General features: G+C 37.2%; 1 protein-coding gene across 3 annotated transcripts in view; it reads right to left on the bottom strand.

Annotated features, from left to right (window-relative positions):
- Positions 1 to 22,648, bottom strand: part of Sos1 (SOS Ras/Rac guanine nucleotide exchange factor 1) — an 86,964-nt gene that overhangs the window by 20,985 nt on the left and 43,331 nt on the right. For 2 of the 3 annotated variants that reach the window (XM_057792479.1, XM_057792487.1), the window contains exons 9-15: positions 17,778 to 17,905; positions 16,382 to 17,037; positions 5,826 to 5,907; positions 4,814 to 4,936; positions 4,492 to 4,595; positions 3,125 to 3,347; positions 1,821 to 1,940 (exon numbers count right to left, since the gene is read on the bottom strand). In XM_057792479.1, the coding sequence (XP_057648462.1) occupies positions 1,821 to 1,940; positions 3,125 to 3,347; positions 4,492 to 4,595; positions 4,814 to 4,936; positions 5,826 to 5,907; positions 16,382 to 17,037; positions 17,778 to 17,905 (1,436 nt within the window). The remainder of the gene's footprint in view (positions 1 to 1,820; positions 1,941 to 3,124; positions 3,348 to 4,491; positions 4,596 to 4,813; positions 4,937 to 5,825; positions 5,908 to 16,381; positions 17,038 to 17,777; positions 17,906 to 22,648) is intronic. The other variant, XM_057792497.1, reaches the window with a different exon arrangement.

Here is a 22,648-nt window from a genome sequence, read left to right as displayed (position 1 = left end):
TCCGGATCCAGATGTTTGTAGTTAAGACCACCTAGTTACTGCTTGGGATTTTCAGGGCGAGGGGGTGGGTAGCTGGATGGGTTCCTATCCTGAGGAGCAGGATTTTATTATCTGAGTGCAGTTTAGTATTTATTTACTTTATAGTATATATTTAATAGTTCAGCTTTGAAGACTCCCTCCTTTTGCCAACTTATGAGCTGAGACTGTAGGGTAATTAGAACTCTGAGAAAAGAGTTTTGTCTGGCTCCCAATATAGTGGTTCCATGCCAAGAGGCAGGTTAAGAGAACCTGAGGCCACAGTACCTAACCCTCTCCTCTCCAGAACATAGGCACACAGACAGCTCCTAATCTCTTGCCATTCTTACAACAGAGAGTGGAGAGTTTAAACCTAAAGGTGTGTTCAGGAACTGTGGAAGTTGTCTTGAAAGGCACCTGGGAAGAAATTTGGAGAAACAAAGAAGAGATATAGCCTCAAATGTGCATTATCTAATTTTCTCAAGAGAACCAGAAAGGTAGTTGGAGAGGGAACCTCCTGGGGTTAGAACAAGTATCAGTTGATTAAAGACCTTAGAAACATTATCTTCCAAGAAGTCAGCATTTCATTGGTTTATTCTGCACAGCAATTTGTGCTACCAGGAAACTCTTCACAACAAAAGAGTGAGCATGGAAATTAGTAGTTCAATATTTAACAGCTTGGGGTGTGCAGTTTAGGAGGGAGTGGATGTGAGCCATATTAGACCCATCTTCCCAGAGTGACTATGGACACCCCAGATCTAACTGCTTAGTTTACTTCACATTGAGTAGCAAAGAGAGAGCTGTAGAAGGCAGAGGGCAGTACTGGAAGTTGTTGTATCCATTGTGAAGCACATAAAGAAATACGAAATATTACCTAAACACTGGACTAAAAGCAGGGAGCAGATATTGCCTATGTGAGTGACCAGATGTCAAATTAACAGAAAGATTTCAAAGTTACTATCAAAGAATATGTTCATGGAACTAAAAAGGACAGCCGTGAAGATGAAAAGGAAGGATAATGACAACATGTATCTAGAAAGAGTATCATGAAAGTAGTAAAAATTATTAAAAGAACAAATTGGAATCTTGGAAATGAGAACCTGGAGAGCTCAATAGTAGATATGACCTGACAGAATAAAAATTAGCTAATTTGAAGATACAGTTATTGTTCAAAACTAAAGGCAAAATATTTAAATAACAGCAATAAACCCTGCACCTGTGTTACTAGTTGCACAAGAACACTACAGAAAGTTCTCTTCAGGCTGAAAACAAGTGAGCCCAGATGGCCATTTGAATCTACATAAAGAACACCAGTAAAGGTAATTATATAATAATAAAAACACACCAAATGACTAAGTTTTCCTTCATTTTTTTTCCCCTTTTACCTGGTTTAAAAAGCAACTGACTTAATATATATGAATGTACTTTTGGGTCTACAGTGCATGTAATACCCTGCCACCAGCAGAACAAAAAAGAGGATGAAAAAAGTCCTTTAAGGTTAGGATGGTGACAGCAGATGGGGAAGTAATAATTGTAAGGGTGCATTGCTGGGTTCGCACCATTAACTAGGTGTACCCGAACTACAGGAGAGGAGCTAGAGACACAGGTAGGAGGGCATCTGCCTGCTGGAAAGAAGCTACAGCCCACTCTGCTCCAGGCGACCATTAGAAACTAAGATGCACATCAGGAAACTATTCAGTCATAAGAAAGGGAATAAAAGTACAACAGACATGTAACATACAGATGCAAAACAGCCACGAAACTCATAGCCTAGCCATGGCTACAAACAGGCCAACAACACTTACTTTTCAAACCACAGAGTGAGGTTAGTAGTGTGCCGTATCATTTTCAGGAGGTTGGGAGAATTGATTTCTTTATCTTCTTTCGTCCACACACTTCCAACTAATTCCGACGGCTGCACAGCTCTAAAATCACCAACATAAGCGCCACATCACATTTCCTCTTCAGTATATTACATAAGAAAAAACTATTTTATAAGTGTTCCTCTTTCACCAGAAAATTGGTGAAAACAAGATAAATATTTACAATTTTCCTTTTATGTTTTTAGATTTAAAATATTTTGGTAGATACTCTTGCATAATGCATTTATTGCTTGCTCATTTGTTTATTTTTAAAGACAGTGTCTTCATATGTGGCCTTGCCTAGGTTCTTGCTATTTAGCCCAGCTGGCCTGGAATACATGGCAGTCCTCTGCCTCAGCCTCCCGAGTGCTGGATTACAACATATATCATCATGGTGGCTCTCTGTATTCATCGCATACTTTTGCATAACGTCTTTCCTAGCACTTATAAATATTATTTACTTAAGTTAGTAAGGCAGTATTTAAATAGAATCTAATAAGTAACCAATGAGGGTACAGTAAGTACTAAAATTCATTTTTGGTTTGTTTTGATGGTGTTTGTTTTTGCTTTTAAGATAGGTAGAAAAGAAAAACCATCCTGACAAAATAGTCTCTGAAAATTAAATTTAAAAAATCTAATTAACATTTGGAGACCATGATAAACTTAGGAAGAAAAAATTATAAATTGAGCTCCTTTTCTCAATTAGTGGTTAATATTTTTGAGATTTTAGGTAGAATTTAAAACCAGAATCATATTTTTCAGATGGTTTCACCGATGAACAATATTAAAGTAGAAAGGGCTGAACAGGACATAACTTTAAAGAGTAGCTATATGTGGTACTATAGTGACTACAGCAATAGTTCCTATGGCCCTGCGTTGTGCTCAGCCTTGGGCATACACTAGAAACCTCACAGTCCTACAAGTTAGTACAGTTTTTGGCCTCAATTTCCTTGCAGGAAACAAACAGAAAATCAGTTACACAAGGAAACTAAAGCCAGCAATTGGTACTGCCAGGATTTGAACTGAGCTTACCAAGCAGGGGTAACTGTAGAAAGTGCACAAAGTTAAGTAGATCAAGGGCGATCAAGGACAACCAAGGGAGCAAAAGGACCAGAACTGTCTGTTATGCCTTATATATTCTACTCTCGCACTTTCATCTCAGGATAACCCTAACAGGCAGAAAATGTATTCCATTTCAAAAATGAACTTTTGAAATAACTTTTCAGCTTGAATGTTGAACAACATACCGGTATAGATCTGATTCAAGTAAAGTGAGTTGTCGAGCAATTTCTATTGGGTGTAAGGTGAGCAAGTCAAAAGTCTCTATGTGCCCAGGTCTGCTTATGTGCCACTCAACTGTGGGAGGCGAGCTCTGAAATGTAATGTTAGGACCTGGGCCATTGTCTCTCGCAATTTTTTTCCTTTGGATTATCTTAGTGATGGATTCGACCCATTTTTTCATTGCTTTACCTGAAATACATTTTAACAGACATTTAAATACTCTTTAATACTTTATTTTAAAAAAATGTTTAAAGTTAACACAAGTGATACATGAATAAATCATTGCTATAAAGTTCAAATGAACAAAGTAAACAGTAAAGAGTTCCCCACCCCCAACTTGCTCTTATCCTTTTCCGACAGGTAATCATTGTTAATAGTTTGGCGTGTATCTAGACCCTTCCTAAATGAATAGAAAAGGTAATTTGATATTTCACCGCCAACATTTTGAACCTTAGTTCAAAATACTATATTTATAATCCTTCCATCCAACGTATATTCCATACAAACTAAAAGATTAATAAAAGTAGATTACACACATTCACATATCTAATTAATACTGTATTTTATAACCCAGTTATGAGGACTGATTGATCATATTAGTCTCCTGTTTGATATGGCTGTCTTTTGTACTGCACAGGAAAGTAATCTATTTAACCTTTTATTTTCTGATTTTCACTTAGACTGAACACTGGATAATAAAGTCAGGTTTGTCTAGGGTACCTTTAAAGTCACATAATCACAGCATTTTTAAAGTAAAGGAAACTGAGATACAATTAACCCTAGTTTCTCAAGAGTAAACTTAAGTCTAAAGAATTGAAATTATATATCTGGCTAGTGATTGATGTTAAAAGTAGTCTGTCAGTATGATACGTGGTATCTATTATCTCTGATCTGCTGTTTACCTAACCACACACCGTTATCATGTGCTACGGTCAATTCCTGCAAGTACCTGTAGGTGGCACATGGTTCAGTTAAGTGGTCTAACTTGAACTGAGACCCAAGAAAATCAGTTCTGAGACAGATGAAAGGATGCTGAGTCAGCAGGACGACTCTCGAGCGGTTTACAAGATTCAGTACGGGGTTCTGTTACTGTTATTTTGTTTTTTGAGACAGGGTCACACTACTGTAGCCCTGGCTGTCCTGGAAATCACAGAGATCCACCTGCTTCTGCCTCCTGAGTGCTGAGATTAAAGGTGTGCACTACCACACCCACCCCAAATGATGCTTTATGAGAAAGTTTAACATTTTCAAATGAGCTACAATGGTATCATTTGAGGATAATCATATTGGTAATTTTATCACATAGACAAGTCAGAAATTAAGAAAAACATACCTCTCACTGTTCCAATAAATTCCTCCATTCTTCGTAAAAGGTCTGCATCTCTTTCAAAGTCATAAAAGTGGTGCTCCACCCAGTGCCGACACACATTTAACACTCTGTGGCATTAACACAACTGGATTACATTGAATGCACACATGAAACGAGCAGCTCTTACCAAGCAAACAATCTACTAAGGCTTGTAATAAGATAAGATTCTTAATTAGTCCACCTACTTTGCTTCCCTTTGCCTTGGTTGGGACAGCCCCTAAACATCTCCACTTTGAAACAATTGAGACACTGCCGTTCTTGCTGTAGCCACGTCTTCACTACTTACCGCAACTGTACAGGCTGAATATATTCCTTCCTGAACCTTTTCAGCTCTGCACTCAGGGGCTGATCTCCATTTTCTATAGCTATGCGATCAGCTTCTGTTGGCTCAGGCTCTGGAATTTCAAATCTAACATGAAACAGGAAAAAAATTAATGAAAAATACTATATCAAATCCAGATTCACAAACTTATTTTACAATCAAGAAAATACTATAAAAAGTTAGTACAGATACACACATCAGTGAAAATTCACAAGACTTTTATAATGTAAAAGCTAATTAAAATATTTTAAAAAAGAAACTGATATTGCCAGCAGAGCTAAAGCTAACTAGAAGCAAAATAAAACATACATAAAATCTTAAGCAAATGGGACTAATGTTCATTTTTAGTCTGTAAAAATGATTAATCAGTAGCAATAATTTTAAGAGTAATGCTGGAAACTTGATTGCTATTTGGGTAGATGGGAAACGTTTTCCTTGATAAAAGCATTTGCTCACAGACAAGATTCATTTTATTCAATATGTAGTATATTTGAAAATCTGTTTAGAACTTGTGAAGCATTAAAATCTGAATTCTCATTACTTTACAGACATGATTTCATGTAGTTCAGGGTAGCCTTAAACTCGATAGGTATGACCCTGAACTCCTGATCCTACTGCCTCTGCCTCCCAAATTCTTGAATTATAGGCATATGTCCAGCCTAGAGTCTAAATCATACATATTTACATAGTCCTTTAACTTGATTAATTCAGGCTGGAAATACTGCTTAAATCGAATCAGAGGCTCATTCTTCCATCCCCAGTGTGGCCTAAACCCTGAAAAGTTGGAGTTTTAAATACTGAATCAAGGAAAAAAAATGAGAAATTTATTTAAATGATCAAAGTTAGCATGTTTTTATAAAGCCAGTAGTTTTATCTTAAAAGTTCACTTACAATTAAGCTTATTGACACATTTATGGGAAACATGTATTTTAATCCTTTCAAAATCAAAGAATTTAAACATTTAAATTTGACAGACCTTTCTATTATAAGACTCAGTAGTTCTTGAGGTTTGCAGAAGGATCTGTATGTTGTAAGAAATGTCCGAACAAAATTGGGATCTAAGAAGAAAAAAGAAAAGTATTAGAGTCGCAGATAAACAATGATTAAAACTATTATTTTCAGTTTTCAAAAGAGACCAACAATTTAGTCTTTAAAGTTCCCAAATATTTTACCCATATAGACGACTTTGGACTTTATAATGTATCCCTAGCTTCAGTGCTTCCTAAAGCAATGGCTGAAGAAAAACAAAAACAAAACAAACAGCTGATTGTAAAATATAATCAACTGATTTCTTGTCCTGTCTCAAACTTATCACTGGCAAAGGAATGTGCGATGGGAAGAAGCAAGGACAGGAACTTGAACCAGGTTCGTGTTTGCTACCAGGATCTCAGAGCTTCACCTATTGGTTCATCTACCTTGTAGAGAGGGCAGGAGCAATAACCTATCCAATCCCTGCTTTCAGTTTAATTAAGGATGATGTTTTCTAACTTCCTATAGATGACGTTAAGAGAGTAAAGAACTAGAAACCAAATCTTACAGAGTAGTGGGGTAAGTTAAGTAGTGTTAAAGTAGTGTTAAAATGGTCTCAATTGTCAGGGGCCTTATTTGTTTTGTTTTTTTTTTTGTTTTGTTTTTTTTTTTTTTTTTTTTTTTTTTTTGGTTTTTCGAGATAGGGTTTCTCTGTGGTTTTGGAGCCTGTCCTGGAACTAGCTCTTGTAGACCAGGCTGGTCTCGAACTCACAGAGATCCGCCTGCCTCTGCCTCCCGAGTGCTGGGATTAAAGGCGTGCGCCACCACCGCCCGGCTAGGGGCCTTATTTGTAACTGCTTAAAAAGTTTCAAACCCGCCGGGCGGTGGTGGCGCACGCCTTTAATCCCAGCACTTGGGAGGCAGAGGCAGGCGGATCTCTGTGAGTTCGAGACCAGCCTGGTCTACAAGAGCTAGTTCCAGGACAGGCTCCAAAACCACAGAGAAACCCTGTCTCGAAAAACAAAAAACAAAAAAAAAAGTTTCAAACCCCTTCAAGCTATTAAAAAGACCATGAGATGGCTCAGCAGGTAAAAGTCCATTGTCATACAAGCTTGATGACCTGAGTCCAGGGTCATCACATCCCAAAAGTTGTCCTCTGAGACATACACACACAGCTTGTTTGTGCCACATTCACGAACATGTGTGAACACAGAGATAATAAAAAGTAGTTCTAAAAACCTCTTGTTTTTATCTCTTTCTCTCATTTGAAGCAGTTACAACAATGAAGTTCAGTCATAAGAGCAGGAGGCTCTAACCTCTTCTTCAGAGGCCTCTTTGCATGCACATCTCCATGGAATAAACTGGAGACCTATTTAGGCTTGCCTCTCTCAGTCTTTCCTTGACCAGGCTAGAACAGGTAGCAGGAATAAGCACAAAAGATGCAGGCCATTGTCTTGTGCATAGAGAAGGGAAAGTCCCTTTCTCAACACTCACTCTCTGGGTATGATGGCATGATCCTTTAATCTCAGGCAGAGGTAGGCAGACCTCTAGGAGTTCGAGGCCAGCCAGAGATACATAGTAAGACAATCTCAAACAATCCACTCACTTCTACAACTCACACGACACATAGTCCCAAATCTTTAAACCTAAGGGAGAACAGTAGTTAACTTGAGTCCTTTGTGGGAAATTCTGATGGTAAATTCACTGACGGCAGTAAATACCTATTCATTATTGATGAAAGTTTTATAAGACTTTTATTAGGACAAGGTTTAGTGAAATTAGTGTCTATTTAGAAAATTTTTACTTAAGTTGATTCTAAGAAGCACCCTAAATTTAGCCTTAAAAGATCACACATCACTAACTTTTTACCTAAAACTCATTCATGGATTTTTGACAAGCTAGAATTCTGACCTAATCTGTTAGTACACATAATCAAGATAATGATCTGATATAACTATCAAACAGCCCTGAGTTGGAAATATTTAATATTTTTTCAATCTGAAGAAAAATTTATAGGACAAAAGGATATTATTGTGGGAGTTTTTTTGCTATGAGGCAGGACCTAGCTAGACATTCAGGCTGGCCTTGAACTCACAGTCTTATTGTTTTAGTCTCCCAAGTGCTGGGATTACAGGCATGTGTGACCACGCCTCTAGCTAAAAAAATCTGATTTTATTTAATGTTCCTTCCTTTAGTTTATATCTCCTAAAGCTAGAGTGCATTACTGATAGTATTTTAGATACATAAAAATCTTTTAATAATCTCCTTCCTGTTGGTATTTTATTTGTTTGTCTTCAGTTACAGAGATCCTCAGTTAAAGACTAATGTCTCCTCCAGAAGAAAAGATTTAAAAACAGAAGGCTGTACGAGATTTTAAAACAGAGATATTTATCGGTTCCATCACAATCCTCCCTTCCAAGAACCTTCTTCCTGTTCTGCAAATCTATTTGTAAGGTGAGGCTCCTCCTAATAGCATGTGTTCAGGAAGCAACAGCAGCAGCCACAGTTGGGATGCTCGGCTGTCCCTGTTGGACAGAGCTGTGTATCTAGATGAGGTCTCTGAGCATCTCTGGGCTGTATCCCACATTGAGAGTGTGGACCCACTCCTCCTCAAAACACAGGTTTATTTCAGGCTGACGATTTAACATCCACATTCAGAATTATTTTTTTCTCAAATGCCACTCAACATCAGCCTAAAAGCTGTGGGTTTCAGACAGAAGAGAAGCAAGTGCTAAGTGAATTAAAGAATATTTTAAGAAAAGCATGGCTATTTTTAAAATTGGGGTCTTCATTATCTTAGGCCAAGTCTATTTTAAAACACTTTGCTTCTCCTTAAGCCATTTCTTTACATCAGTAACTTAAGATAATGCTGGGAAAGGCAGCTGTGCCTCAGTGCCCAATCAGTCAAATGGGACCACATCAGTTCCCGATGTCCATTATGTAACATCCCCGAGAGTGTTTTCACCTACATCAAGTCACACAATTTCTGGGAGGCTAGTAGGTCAGGAGAACTAGAGAAGAGAGCATGGCTATGTGATTCTGCTCTGGTACTCCTTTCCCCCAAGACAGTTACTCCCCATATCAAAGGATTCCCATAAGTCTTACCTAGTTGTAAGATCTAAAAATGCAGAATTTATCAATGAATTACAGTGTCACCATAGAAGCTCACACAAATGATTAAATCAGAATGCAGTCTGTAGCTGCAGAGCTGATCGGAGGCACCAGAGTCACTGGAAATGAGCGGTCCACTGAGGAGGCAGCAGCTGTTCTGCCTATGCCACTGTTCAGAGGCTTTTGGTGCTTGCAAGTGAAATAAATAAACACTACGCAGTAGCCACCGCTGCAGTGTGCTGCTGGCTAAATACTGTGGAATAAATACCCCACAGTAACCACCACTCTAGTGTGGCCTAACGTGACTGAAGTTTAATTTGTTCTTATCTTGGCTGGAAGCTGGAAGCAGCCTTGCCAAAAAGGGAGGGTGGGGTGGAAGAACTAAAATACTCCAAGAAAACTGGCAAAAGCTTAAGTACTTAAAAAAAAAAAGTAAAGAATTAAAAGCTTCCCGTATTCCCATACTGGTTTTAACACACACACACACACACACACACACACACACACACACACACACACACACACAGATTTCTAATCTAAAGCAATGAAAAGTTTCTAATGAATAACAAACTTATTTTGAGAGGATTTACCTGTATTTTGAAATTATATATGAAAAAGCTATATATGTATATTTCAGAAGCTATTTTCTGTTTGTTGATTTCTTCATCTCAGTGACTCAAACACATGCTCTGCCACCCCAATCACAGGACTTCACCTTTATGACAATGCAAAGGACTAAATTAATCTGATATAAGAAAAAACCTTCAGTAATAAGGACAGATGATATAACTTTATAAGAAAATAAAGTACCTCCTTCTATTTAAAAGGCAATGAAAAAAACTAATACATTGCTGTCTGCTTGTGGCACTGTTATGGACCTATTCATATTCCAAAATGATATTTCAGAAACAGGAGACAAATATAAAAATAAGAAGGTCAGGCAAAGTTTAGCTTTAAGGTACAAGCACAACAAATATTCACAATAAAAAAAGTAGCCCAATTTGATATTCCCTTCTGGTGTGCAACAAAAACTACTCCAGAAATGTGTTACTCAGACATAACCCCTACTGTTTTCTAACCCACCAGAGGTAACATTCTTCTTACTTTTTTCCTGCCATGTTCATAAATTCTCTGTTTCTTCCTCTCCATACCTTCTTTATACAAATACCTACTGAGTCTAGTCTCAAGCTCTTGGCATAGGCCACGTTTCTTCAACTATAAGCTATAGTTATTTTGATGTTTTTTGTTTTGTTTTCTGAGATGGGGTCTCATATAGCTCAGATTGACCTAGAACTCACTATGTAGCTGAGAATGACTTTGAGCATTTAATCCTCCTTCGTCTATCTCCTGAGTGCTATAAGCAGAGATGACAGGCATGTGCCAACACCAGTTTATGAGTTGCATGCTAGAGACTGAATCCAGAGCTTCATGCACGCTAGGCAAGCATTCAACTGAGCTGCATTCCCAGACCGTGGTCACTATTTTTTGCTGGCATTCTAGCTGACCCCACCCATGGATAATTCTTTGTTATTTGGTGTACATTTTTCAAAATCCTCTGAACTATATCTACAGTATATCTAGTGTTCAGAATATAGCACATTAGATTTTAGGTCATCAGTTCTCCTTCTTCTGTCTGTAACACTTGACATTTAATATGGCAAGGTCATAAGACTTATGAAATATTTATTACATTACAAATCTATTTATGAAGAACACCCTTCCCCCATCCACCATAGTGGAACACTGTTAATCAGGATGTCTGCTCATGTGATAATACTCCCTTTTAATACAGCCATTTAAAACCTCAAGAAACAATAAGCTCCTCAGCAAGAACTTATAAACAATCACTTTTGAATTCCTTAAAAAAAGGAAACAGACGCTATGCTGACGCACAAACACTTAAAAAAAATCACCGTTTAAAAATAGAAGAGCACTGCCCTATAGATCAAAAATTGTTCAGAGACTTTAAAGTTAGACGCCTAAACTGAACTTATGCAAGATACAGACTCAAATCTAATGTAGAATTTTGAATATTTTATGAGTACAAAGATAGCAGTAAATACAAAGAAAAAGATCTTAAGTTTTCTCAATTTCATCTTCAACAAAAGTTTACCACCCAAAGGAGTTTTCCACATTTTAGTGTTGTAGGTTATCATTATCCTTCCCTCAATGCCATCCCATTTTCTATCATACACACCCAGACTGATAGAGTGCCACCAACCATCTTTCTACCAGTGTTGCTCTAGCTCATAATTGGTTGCATTTCATTGTCTACAGCAACTCTATGAAATGAACTTCCTGCTCCCCTTTCCCTTGTGACACTGCTTTGTGATTGCTTACTCTAGGGTAAGGAAACCGTTTCTCTGTGCTGCTGCCAAATTTAAAATAATCCACCCAACTGAGTAGTTTTCCTTCTAGAATTCAGGATGAATTTCCTAAAATCTGATATGTCCAAAAACACTGGGAATGAAAGACAAGCTATAAATTAGACTCTACATCAGATTGTCATAATTCATGTATGTTACCCATATTTTAACTCACCTAGATATAAATGTATTTTTCCAGAAAGCTTTCTGTTTACAGAATGAGCTATTCTAACAGCCCAATGACTGGGCTTTGTCAGGAAAAAAAAATACAGGTGGCAAACACCTGTACCCCCAGCATTCGGGACTGATGAACTTAGTGCCAGCCTGGCTACCTGTCCTCCATCAATAAATCAGAAAAGTCAATAAAATGATGGAGCTAAGGGTATAGGTCAGTGATGGAATAGTTTTCATGCCCAGAAATAAGCGGCAGGATCTAACTGCATGCAAATCTACACATAACAATTCTAAGAACTTATTACCTATTTCAATAAAAAACAAAAACTATATCTCTTTATAGTATATCTACCTGTATTTGCCCCAAATGAATAACTATTGTAATTAAAACCCCATTTTTTTCTATTATTAATCATGTATAACTTTTAAAGTGTTATCATACTAAAATAACTTTTTAAAACTATCAGTGGGACATGGACATATATTCTCCTGAATAAAGCAATTAATTTCTAGGTTTCATTCTGTAATCAACCAATAGGATTTCTAGCAAATTAAACAACCCTTAGGGGACTTGGACTTTTGTTTATAAACTGAGGGTGTGTACAGTTCCTGGCACTACAGATGTGTAGCCCTTGTATATAATATTGTTGTAACATTTGAGAAATCAAGTTAGCTGAAGTTAAACCAGAGTTAATCATATGCAAGCCAGCTTTCTCTTCTGTTTTTCAGTATGTCTGAGCAACTTAAAATAATCTAGACGATGTCTAAGTGCTGTTACATCATTAGTTGAATTCCATCATGTAGTATAGAGTGCCTTTCACTATATAATAAAAAAGTGAGTTATTAATTTTAGCTTTTGTTTCAGTGTAAGCTACAACTTGTCCTGCATGTTTTAAACAAAAACACCTAATAACAAACTAACCAAATCAAAAGTTCCTTTTTTTCATTTGGGGAGACTGAATAAAAGGAAAAAGCAGACTACTGTTTCTATCAAGACAGATGATAACTATATCTGCTGTCACTGTAGAGAGAAGACAAGTGATAATTTCATCTGTTGTCACTGCAGGAGAATGTTTTATCCATTGAGCTGGAGAAGACCTTACAATACTGCTTTATGTTTTACAAATCCATGAATGTCTACCAAAAGCACATTCTATACTGCCAGTAATAAGTTAATAATGGACTCTACAGAGTAGTTGGTCTATTAAAAAATTCTATACTGCAAGTAAAGACTTCAGTACACAGACATCAAAGAATGACTAGTAAACTAATAACACTAGTTTCATGTACTTCAATCTCAGAACTCATCAAGGTTGCTGGTGGGCTCCAGCTATGCCTGTCACATATTATGAGATAAAACATTCAATTAAATTTCAAAACAGGACAATGTAAAAAAAAAACTTAGTTATAACATACTTTTTTTAATACTGGAAGGATTTAAATTTTTTTTTAACTTTAAAAGTAAAACAAACTAGAGATAACTCAGAGGTTAAAAGCACTAGTCTGTTCTTCCAGAGGACCTGGGTTTGATTCCTAACAAAGTCCTACCTACAGCTCCAGTCCCAGGGAATCTGACACTTTCTGGACTCCACCAGCATTGCACTCACATGGTACATGCACAGATGCATAAAGATTTAAAACTTAAAAAAAAAAGAGTAAAATAATCTCATCAGGGAAAATTTCAGTAAATTTAACTTCATCAAAATTGTATAAAGCTAGAAATTTAAGTGTTATATTAGAAAAGAACATAGAAAATATTACTTTATACAAAAGCTATAAGTTGACAGCAGTCATTAGAAGTATGTGAAAATATCATGACAAAAACAGACTTTAGCAGCATTGTACACATCAAGAATGAAGGCTGCTGGACACACAAAACCTGTTAGCTTACTGACGTATGCTTGAAAGTACACTCATTCATAAAAAAATAAGACTTGCCAAAAAAAGTATTTGGTTATAGCTTAGAACTGCTAATCATAAATTAATTCTGTTAAATAAGTCCGCTATGTAAGACATGTTGTAAAAATAGATTGTAGATTTCAGAATACAGAAACAAGTAGCAACTGACTTTTGATAGAAAAAAAAAAGAACACTTGGCTCTACTGAGTCTCCAATGATCATCACTGACTGTGCTGTTAGGAAAATAAACTGTCTTTAATATTCAGAGGGACGATACAAGAGATTATTTACTCTACATAGTCTAAGAATGCCACCCCTTGAAAAGCTACTCAGGGACACAGATAGTCCCCTTGACACTACAGTATTACCATTCAATACAAACGTTGATTTTTTTCCCTTGTGATTTATATGGTTTTTGCTTTGTCCTTTTCTTAGAAAACAAACAAGCAAACACTATTAAGGATAAAATGAGCAGGTTTTAGATTCACAGGATTTAAAAACAAAGACAATATTTTAAATCCACAAATTTTGAGTGAACAAAGTATTTTTATTTTCTCCCTCCCCCCCTCCTTTTCTTTAGAGACAGGGTTCTCTGTGTATCTCTGAGACCAGGCTGGCCTCGAACTCAGAGAGATCTGCCTGCCTCTGCCTCCCAATTGCTAGGGATCAAAGGTGTGCACCACCACTGCCTGGCTGGAATGTTAAACAGTATATAGCAGGTTGATGAAGAGCAAGTGAACAGACAGGTCATAATAATTACAGAAAACTGTAACTCTTAAAAACAGCTTTCTATGTAAAAAGAAAGGTAACCTGTTTTTATATAACTACAGAATAGCTTAAATTTTTTAACATATACTTTTTTATTTTTGAGTAATAAACACAATGCATATATAAGTTTCTAGGTGACAACTTACAGTAAAACTGGAACCCCAGATGAGTCTTCTCTTATTATTCAACAAGTCTCAGACACTGTGCACTACCACTTAATAATTCGTGTTCAGAGAAGCCACGTCACTTTACTGTGTGACTAAAAGGTGAGGAAAACTCACCTTGGGAAATGCTATCCATTTACTATGGAAAAGGTTCTCAAAGATCTACCTGTTAGGAGTCCAAAGAACAGACAGCAAAACTAAACTCTAACTTATATATCCCAGAGACATGTGGATAATGGCACATTTGTATTATAAAGTAGCTTGAGAACACTAATATAAAATAGTACTCAAGTTTAACTTCTCTCCCTTTGGTAGTTCCCAGCCATATAAAGCTCTGCTTGTATATTGACTAAATTGAACAGAAAAAGCTTGTTAAGTGCTATTCTATTCAGTTTTACCTAAGTGGATAAACAAATGGCTATTTTAAATCTCATTAGCACCAAAATAACTTCCAAAGGAAACAGGGAATCCACTTATAGGATTTGTTAAAAAAAAATGGGAAAATATTTTTTCCTCCAGAAACATGGATTACCTAAAAATAGGAATATATTTAACGGGACATATAGGGAAAGAGGTTACTTTCCACATTCAGGTACCTAAGAATATTGTATTATGAGTTATACTGACTTTAAATCACACATGTCTTTTAAAGAAAAAACATTCTTTAAAAATTTGCACTTAAAATTAAATAGCTTTCACATTCGGTATTTCATTTATGCTTTTCAGCAAAACACTAAGGTAGCTATTTTGATGTTAATTTTTGAGATGAAAAACTATGGTTCTGAGACATGAAGGAACACTGTATGAGTTCAGTGCTGTCTACACCACCTCGGCGCTAAGATGTGTCAATGATCAGATGTCCCACTGTGTTGGAGCATATGAAATGACTTACTTGCGTATGCCCATACCTCTTTACCACAGCATTTAACCCTGCCTAGCATCTTTCTAGGTTGTTCAGATTGGTCTGTCATTAAAACCTGCTAAGATAAAACTGTTTGCATAGATAACACTAAGAACAGAATACTGAAAATGATTTCTAGATTTCCTGAATAGACACAGAATGGAGACTAAGAAAAGGCAATACCGTATATATTTTTGTATTTAGAAAAGGCAATACCGTATATATTTTTATATTGAGAAAAGGAAATACCGTATATATTTTTATATTGAGAAAAGGAAATACCGTATATATTTTTATATTTAGAAAAGGAAATACCGTATATATCTTATATTTAAAAAATGCAATACCAATATATTTTTATATTTAGAAAAGGCAATACTGTATATATTTTTATATTGAGAAAAGGAAATACCGTATATATTTTTATATTGAGAAAAGGAAATACCGTATATATTTTTATATTTAGAAAAGGCAATACCGTATATATCTTATATTTAAAAAATTCAATACCAATATATTTTTATATTTAGAAAAGGCAATACTGTATATATTTTTATATTTAGAAAAGGCAATACCGTATATATTTTATATTTAGAAAAGGCAATGCCATATATATTTTTATTTTAGAAAAGGCAATACTATATATATTTTTATATTTTGAAAAGGCAATACTGTACATACTTTTGCCATCAGCACAATTTTGATAATAAATGAATACACTCATGTTGATGCTTCATCCTATTCCCACTGCTCTTTACTGGCTAACTTTGGACAAATGACCTTTTCTCTTTGTAACTATGACTCTAGGTTTAAAATAATGGTTGGAAATCTGGTAGAAGAAGTAAAGACTTCAAAGAAATAGAGTGATGGTTTTAGTCAAAGCTTCTCTATTAGAAGTCTTTGCAGCTAGGCAGTGGTGGCACACGCCTTTAATCCTAGCACTCAGGGAGGCAGAGGTAGGTGGATCCCTGTAAGTTTAAGTCCAGTCTGGTCTACAGAGTGAATTCCAGGACAGCCAGGGCTATACAGAGAAACCCTGTCTCAAAAAAACAAAAACAAAAAACAAAACAAAATAAAAAAAAGTCTTTGCTTGTTGTTAGTTATCTATTTCAGCATAATAACCCACCCATCAAAACAATCAGCTTGAACAGAGAAAGACAAGCCGCTTCGTGTTTCTTACCTGCATACATGTGGTATGTAAGCCTCTCGATCAGCTTAATCACTGTCCCTGCTTTAATAATTGGAATCCCAGCCTTGGGCTGCACGCTCTCTTCGAAGAGAATGTTCTCCTCGGAGTCCGGCTCTGCGAACCTGTACACGTCCGCACCCGGCAGCCTCATCTGCTCCTCCTTCTCCTCCTGCAGCACTGTCACGTCGAGCATCCGCTCCAGGGTGCTTCTGTACTGCAGAGATATCAGTGCTGCCATCCAGTTGTTCTTCTCCTCGGCTGACTTGGCAGAAAATATAACACTATTTCCATCTTTCAGAATTATCTCAAAAGCATGCTTGTATTCACTGGTGTCATCTTTATCATTAATTTGTACCTTTCGCATAAAGAACTTTTCTTTAAGACGATACTCTGCATTGCTAGCACCAGGAAGTCTTGGCTGCCCGTGATTTGATTTACAGCAAATCATTAAGCCATCGAAGAGAAATATGTGTCTCTCGTGTTTGGCTCCTACACGTGTAAGAGTTCCTTCCATTATGAACTCATTGCAACACTGTCCAATGTCTTTCCCCTCCCAGCCATCAATATTCTTCTGAATCTCGTTCATTTTCTTGATTGCTAGTTGTTTCCCCTTCATTTGCTGGCTATAAAATCGACACGCAGACTCACTGGGTAAAGGAAGAGACACTATTAGTACACAGAGACAGAATGTACAGTTCATGCAGATAAGGAGGCAGGGCAAAATATAACTTAAACCATCACTGATATGGTGCTTACTAATTCCCTAAATATGTAATAATACAGCTCTGAAAATTAAAACAACACAGAAATTTTTTCAGAGTAACAGTGATAGTCAACTATATAAATTCAGGTCCAAAAGATTATTTCTTCCTGAGTACTAAATATTTAGAAAGATAGATATCAAAAATAGCCCAATATAGTAAAAAAGAAAAATAAGAAATGAAAGAAAATTGTTAAGTATTTTTAAAGGAACAAGACCCAAAGATAAAAGCACACAGCACGTTCTAATTAGGAAAGTGGGAGAGCTGCTATCTGAAATAATGTCTCGAGTTATAGTCCCTGAACTAAACAACACTTTTAATTGGACTTTGACATAGCAATGTCTGTGGCGTAAATCTACCCGACACACTTTGCTCCGTCTCCTTCAGCTCACCAGCTGCTCCTCAGGAGGTCTTGTCTGGGAGTATGCAGGGAAAATGCACAAATATGAAAGGTTTTTCAAACAATACAAATTCTCCTGGCTTTGATGTCACTTCCTCTGAAAGACCAAGCGTGTCACTGACATCGTTCTCTTCATTGTTTACTTGAGGAGGGAGCTGAGGCCCCTGAATTTATACCACAGCTTCAGGATAGAAAGGAAGAGAGTTTACAGAGAATATTCATTCACCTTAATCTTCGTTTCGCAAGACTTTTGGAACATATTTTTTCCATGCCACTTTGGACATTAAGCAGGGCTGTTATAGCTTGTTTCACACATTCTTTGTCGTCTTGATCTTCACTCTTTTCTTCTAACTGCTGTGAAGTCAAAGGGACAAAACAATAACCTCACTTTATTTAAGGATAAAATTAACATTCATTCAACTTTTTCTACTTCAATAATTTAAAATGTTCTATAAGTGCATCTGTTTAGATTTTATGTGTATGGGTGTTTTGCCTGCATATATGAACATGTACTACATGTACATGTGCTTTATGCCCACAAAAATGAGAAGAAAATGTCCGATCCCCTAGTACTGGAGCTGCAGGTGGGTGCTGGGATCTGAACCTGCATCCTCTTCAAGAGCAACAAGTGTTCCTAACAACTGAGCCATCTCCCCAGCCTCTCGCTTTATTTTTGAAGTGTTTTTCTGGGCAGAGGATATAACTGGTACTGTGTTTACCTAGCACGCATAAAGCCCTGAGTTCTATTCTCTGATCCATATAAAGCAGACATGTTGGAAGATGTCTGTAATCCCAGTACTCAGCAGCAGAGGCAGCCTCAGATACCTGAGAAGCTGTCTCTGAAGAAAAAAAGCAGTTCTTACTGTTTTTGCAAGGTTTGGTAGCACATACATGTAATTCTAGCACTTGGGCATCTGAGGTCAGCCTGAGCAACAGCCCCAGAATATATCTTGTTACTATCTGTACTCACTCAGCAATAACATGTACTCACTCAGCATTTACTGTCCTGAAAAGAAACACCACAGAAGTGCTTCTATCTCCCATAGGATTTACTTAGCATGGCACCAAACACAGAGATACCGCACCCCTCACACACTCTGTGACAGAGTTTCTCTGTGTAGCTCTGGCTGTTCTGGAACTCACTCTATAGACCAGCTGGGCTGTAACTCACAGAGATCCTGCATCTGCCTCTGGAGTGCTGGGATTAAAGGTATGTACCACCACTGCCTGGTACACAGAGATATTCTTTAAGTGTAGAGTAAAAAAAATAAAGTTCAGGGCTGACAAGATCACTTAGCAAGTCAATCTGTTGCCAAGGCTAATGACCTCAGTTCAATCCTAAGGACCCACATGGAGGAAAAAACTGACTCCTCTAGATATTTCTCTGACCTCCAACAACACGTTCCCTCATCCCTCTGCTCATACCCTCTACGTGAATAAATGAATATGTGTTTTTAAAAATCTCTAAAAATGTAAAGTCCAAAGACATTCAAGTCAGTAGCATACAGAGCAAGATTTGACAATTAGATAGAATATTGATCCCTCTGTATTTTGTTCTGATTATAGATATATTTTTAAATTATGTGCCTGTGGGGGGTGGATGGGTAGGTGTGGACTTAGGCATGTGAGTGCCCTCAGAGGTCAGAGGAGGGTGTTGGAGTTACAGGTGTTTCTGAACCACCCTACTTGGATGTTGGGAACTCAACTCTTCTGGAAGAGCAGCAAGTGCTTTAACCTACTGAGCCATCTCTCCAGCTCCTGTCCTTGGTATTTTATATTACCAATTCAGCAAATATGCCTAATGCACAAAATTCTAATATAAAGCAGATACAAGAAAAACCTGTCCAGAGATCATTTGAATTTCTATTCAAAAATGTTCCAGAGTCTTTTATGTACCTTTTAGCTTGCATTTGCACGTGGAATATATTGGCATGTAAAAAGTACTGCTTGTGTTTTTATTTTATGTGTATGTGTGTTTTGCCTGCGTGTTTGTCTTTGCACCATGTGCCTTGGAGACCAGAAAAGGATGTCATACATCCTGGAACTGGAATTACAGACAGTTACCACCTGGCATGTGGGTACTGAGAACTAAATCTGTGTCCTCTAGAAGAGCAATGGCTCTTAACCACTGAGTCATCTCTCCACGATTAGTATTTTTTAAAACCACAAACCAACATATTTTTCCCCCTTTTTCTTCCTTCCCTTTTCTGAGACAGGGTCTAGTGTGCCTTCAGCTGCCCTTGAACTCTCAATTCTCCTGTCTCCCTTTTCTAAGTGCTGGGATTAGAAGTCTGTGACACTCTGTCGGGTTTGTACCGTGGTGGGGATAGGATCCAGTGCCAGAAAAGCACTCTATCAACCTAGCTACATCCCCAGCCCCAAAGTGGTTTTGAATCCATAAAGTTCAGATGAAATACTTTTAAATGTTATTTTTAACTTCATAGTTAACAGGCAAGCATCCAACATTTCGGTATAATAAAGACTTTTTTTTTTTTTTTGAGAAGTCTCACTGTATGTCCATTAGGGTGGCCTCAACTCAAAAAGAATCTACTTGCCTGTCTCCCAAATGCTGGGATTAAAGGTATATGGTCACCACACCCAACTAATAAAGCCTTTTCTGTATGTGCATTCTTTTCTTTTTATTTAAGTTGATTTAAATTGGGAAATGATGCAAAATAATTGAAGCTAATTATCCTTAAAGAGGTGGCTTATTGTTGCCACAGAAAAAAAACAGTAGATTCATATACAAATGACAACAAAGAAGCATTCTCTTGTTACTGTCCATGGTGTGACTAACACTCAAACTTCCTACCCAGTGCTGTCTCTAAGATTATATTGCATACACACTGAGTGTCATCTAAGGAATCATATTGTAAAGCATAATGAAAATGTGTAGGTCCTATACAGATGATAGAATTTATCCTTTCACAGGAAAGGAGCCACTCACACCCTTGCTTCCTTTTTGGTTCCTTAGAAAGAAGCAGTGGGGAAGCCAGGTGTGGTGGCTCATAACTAATCTAACACTCGGGAATCTGAGACAGAAGGATCACCCCAACTTTAAGGCTAACTGAGCTACAGTGAGCTTTATGCCAGCCTGGGCTGAAGAGTAAGGCTTGTTCACATCCACTCCTGGCTCCCTGACAAACAGAGAGAAGCAAAGGCAAAGCAGTTATTGTAGTATAATGCACGTACAATGGAGCTCCCAGGGTAGTGTAAAAGAGCTGCCAATGGAAAATGATAGGCTGGGCGATGGTGGTGCATGTCCTTAATTCCAGCACTCAGGATGTAGAGGCAGGTGGATCTCTGTGAGTTCAAGGCTAACCTGGTCTACAGAGTGAGTTCCAAGATAGCCACAGCTGCAAAGAGAAACCCTGTCTCAAAAAACCAAAAACGAAAATGATATTCACAGCAATATTCTGAAGGATAAAACTTGATCATTTTAACACAAAATAGACTGTACATGGTATTTAATTTGAAGGGTCTGGGTTTTTACAGTACTGGGGATGGAACTCAGGACCTCATGTATAGTAGGCAGGCATTCCGCTACTGAGTTACATTCCTTCCCCACCTCCGTGGTGTTTAACTTTATGAGTAGTTCAGTTTATCAGTAAACACAGAATATCTAGGAACATATGAATTAATGATTTTATTTCTAGAAACTACTTTGCTCCACCATAATATAAAATGAATACTATTTACTTAGATGAATAAGCAGGCTCATGACTGTCAGTCCAAAGACCTTCTCACTAACGTACTTGATTAACTGAAATGACATAAAAACCTATTTAGAACCCACATCTTTGCAGGTTTAATCAAATGAGGCCATGCTAGATTATGACTGAACCCTAAGTCCACTCACCTGGAGACTTTGTGTTAAGGAAAGGGAGGTCTGGATGCTGACACAAAGAATGGGAGGTGGTGGACCTGAGGCAGGTAGAGGTAAAGCCTGTAGGGAGGCTACCTGTGAAGCAAGGAGAATCCTGGATGGCTGCCTCCTCAGAGCCAAGTGAGGACTCTTCCCTAGACCCTTCCAAGATGCAGACCTTGTCAGCTCCTGGTTTCAGCCTCCAGAGCAAAAAGAATAACTCCTGTTGCTTTTCAGTCACTAAGGTTATATTATGCTATGGCAGCCTTAGAAAATATTAATTCTATATAATGTATATAAAACAGACTTTAACCTGACTTTTTACAATGAAAGAAACTTACTTTCCCTTAAGTTACATGGACCCAGTATATTGCAAAGAGAATGGAGTAATTCTCCAGGATATTACTTAAACTTGTTTAATTATTTTGTTGAATCAATTTGTTAATATTCATAATCTTGGTCATTATATTTAATCATAACAATCCAGTCTAACTTTGTTTAATAAAGCAAACAAAACTTCTTAGAAGAATCATGTTATGGGAGTGGATAGTTTTACGAGTGCAGAAGGAAGTCTTCACTTCATAAAACATTAACTTTAATGTCTCTAACTTGTCCACAGGTCTAAGGACTGTCTAGTTTGGTGGAAATAATGTTTTGAATTTGAGTAGTATTAAAATTAATAAAAACTGATTAAGAAGACATACTGTTCTTCCAGAGGACTCAAGTTTGATTCCCACCCAGGAGGCTCACAATTGCCTGTGATTGCGATCCAGGGTGTTTAAAACTCTAGCCTCTGAAGGCATCTGCACTCACAGCACACGCACAAACACACTCACATATACTCACAGGCACATACACATGATCAAAAATAAAAGCATAATAAAAAAGTTAATTGAAAAAAATTTACCTTTTTTAACTGACCAGTAAAATTATATGTATGTATGTGTATATATCTGTGATATATTACACACAGATATATACACATACACACTGGTTTTAGAGACAGGGTTTCCCTGTAGCTTTGAAGCCTGTCCTAGAACTAACTAGTTCTTGTAGACCAAGCTGGCCTTGAACTCACAGAGATTCGCCTGCCTCTGCCTCCCAAGGGCTGGGATCAAAGGTGTGTGCCACCACTGGCCGGCAAAAATTGTATATATTTATGGTATACAACATGGTGCTTGATAAAATAAGATGTTTAACAATATGTACTGCCAAATATCATTTTTCTCAGA

Source organism: Chionomys nivalis, chromosome 1 (assembly GCF_950005125.1).
Source record: "Chionomys nivalis chromosome 1, mChiNiv1.1, whole genome shotgun sequence".
NCBI lineage: Eukaryota > Metazoa > Chordata > Mammalia > Rodentia > Cricetidae > Chionomys > Chionomys nivalis.
Note: the sequence above shows the minus strand (reverse complement) of the source record. Positions and strands in the feature narration are given on the sequence as shown.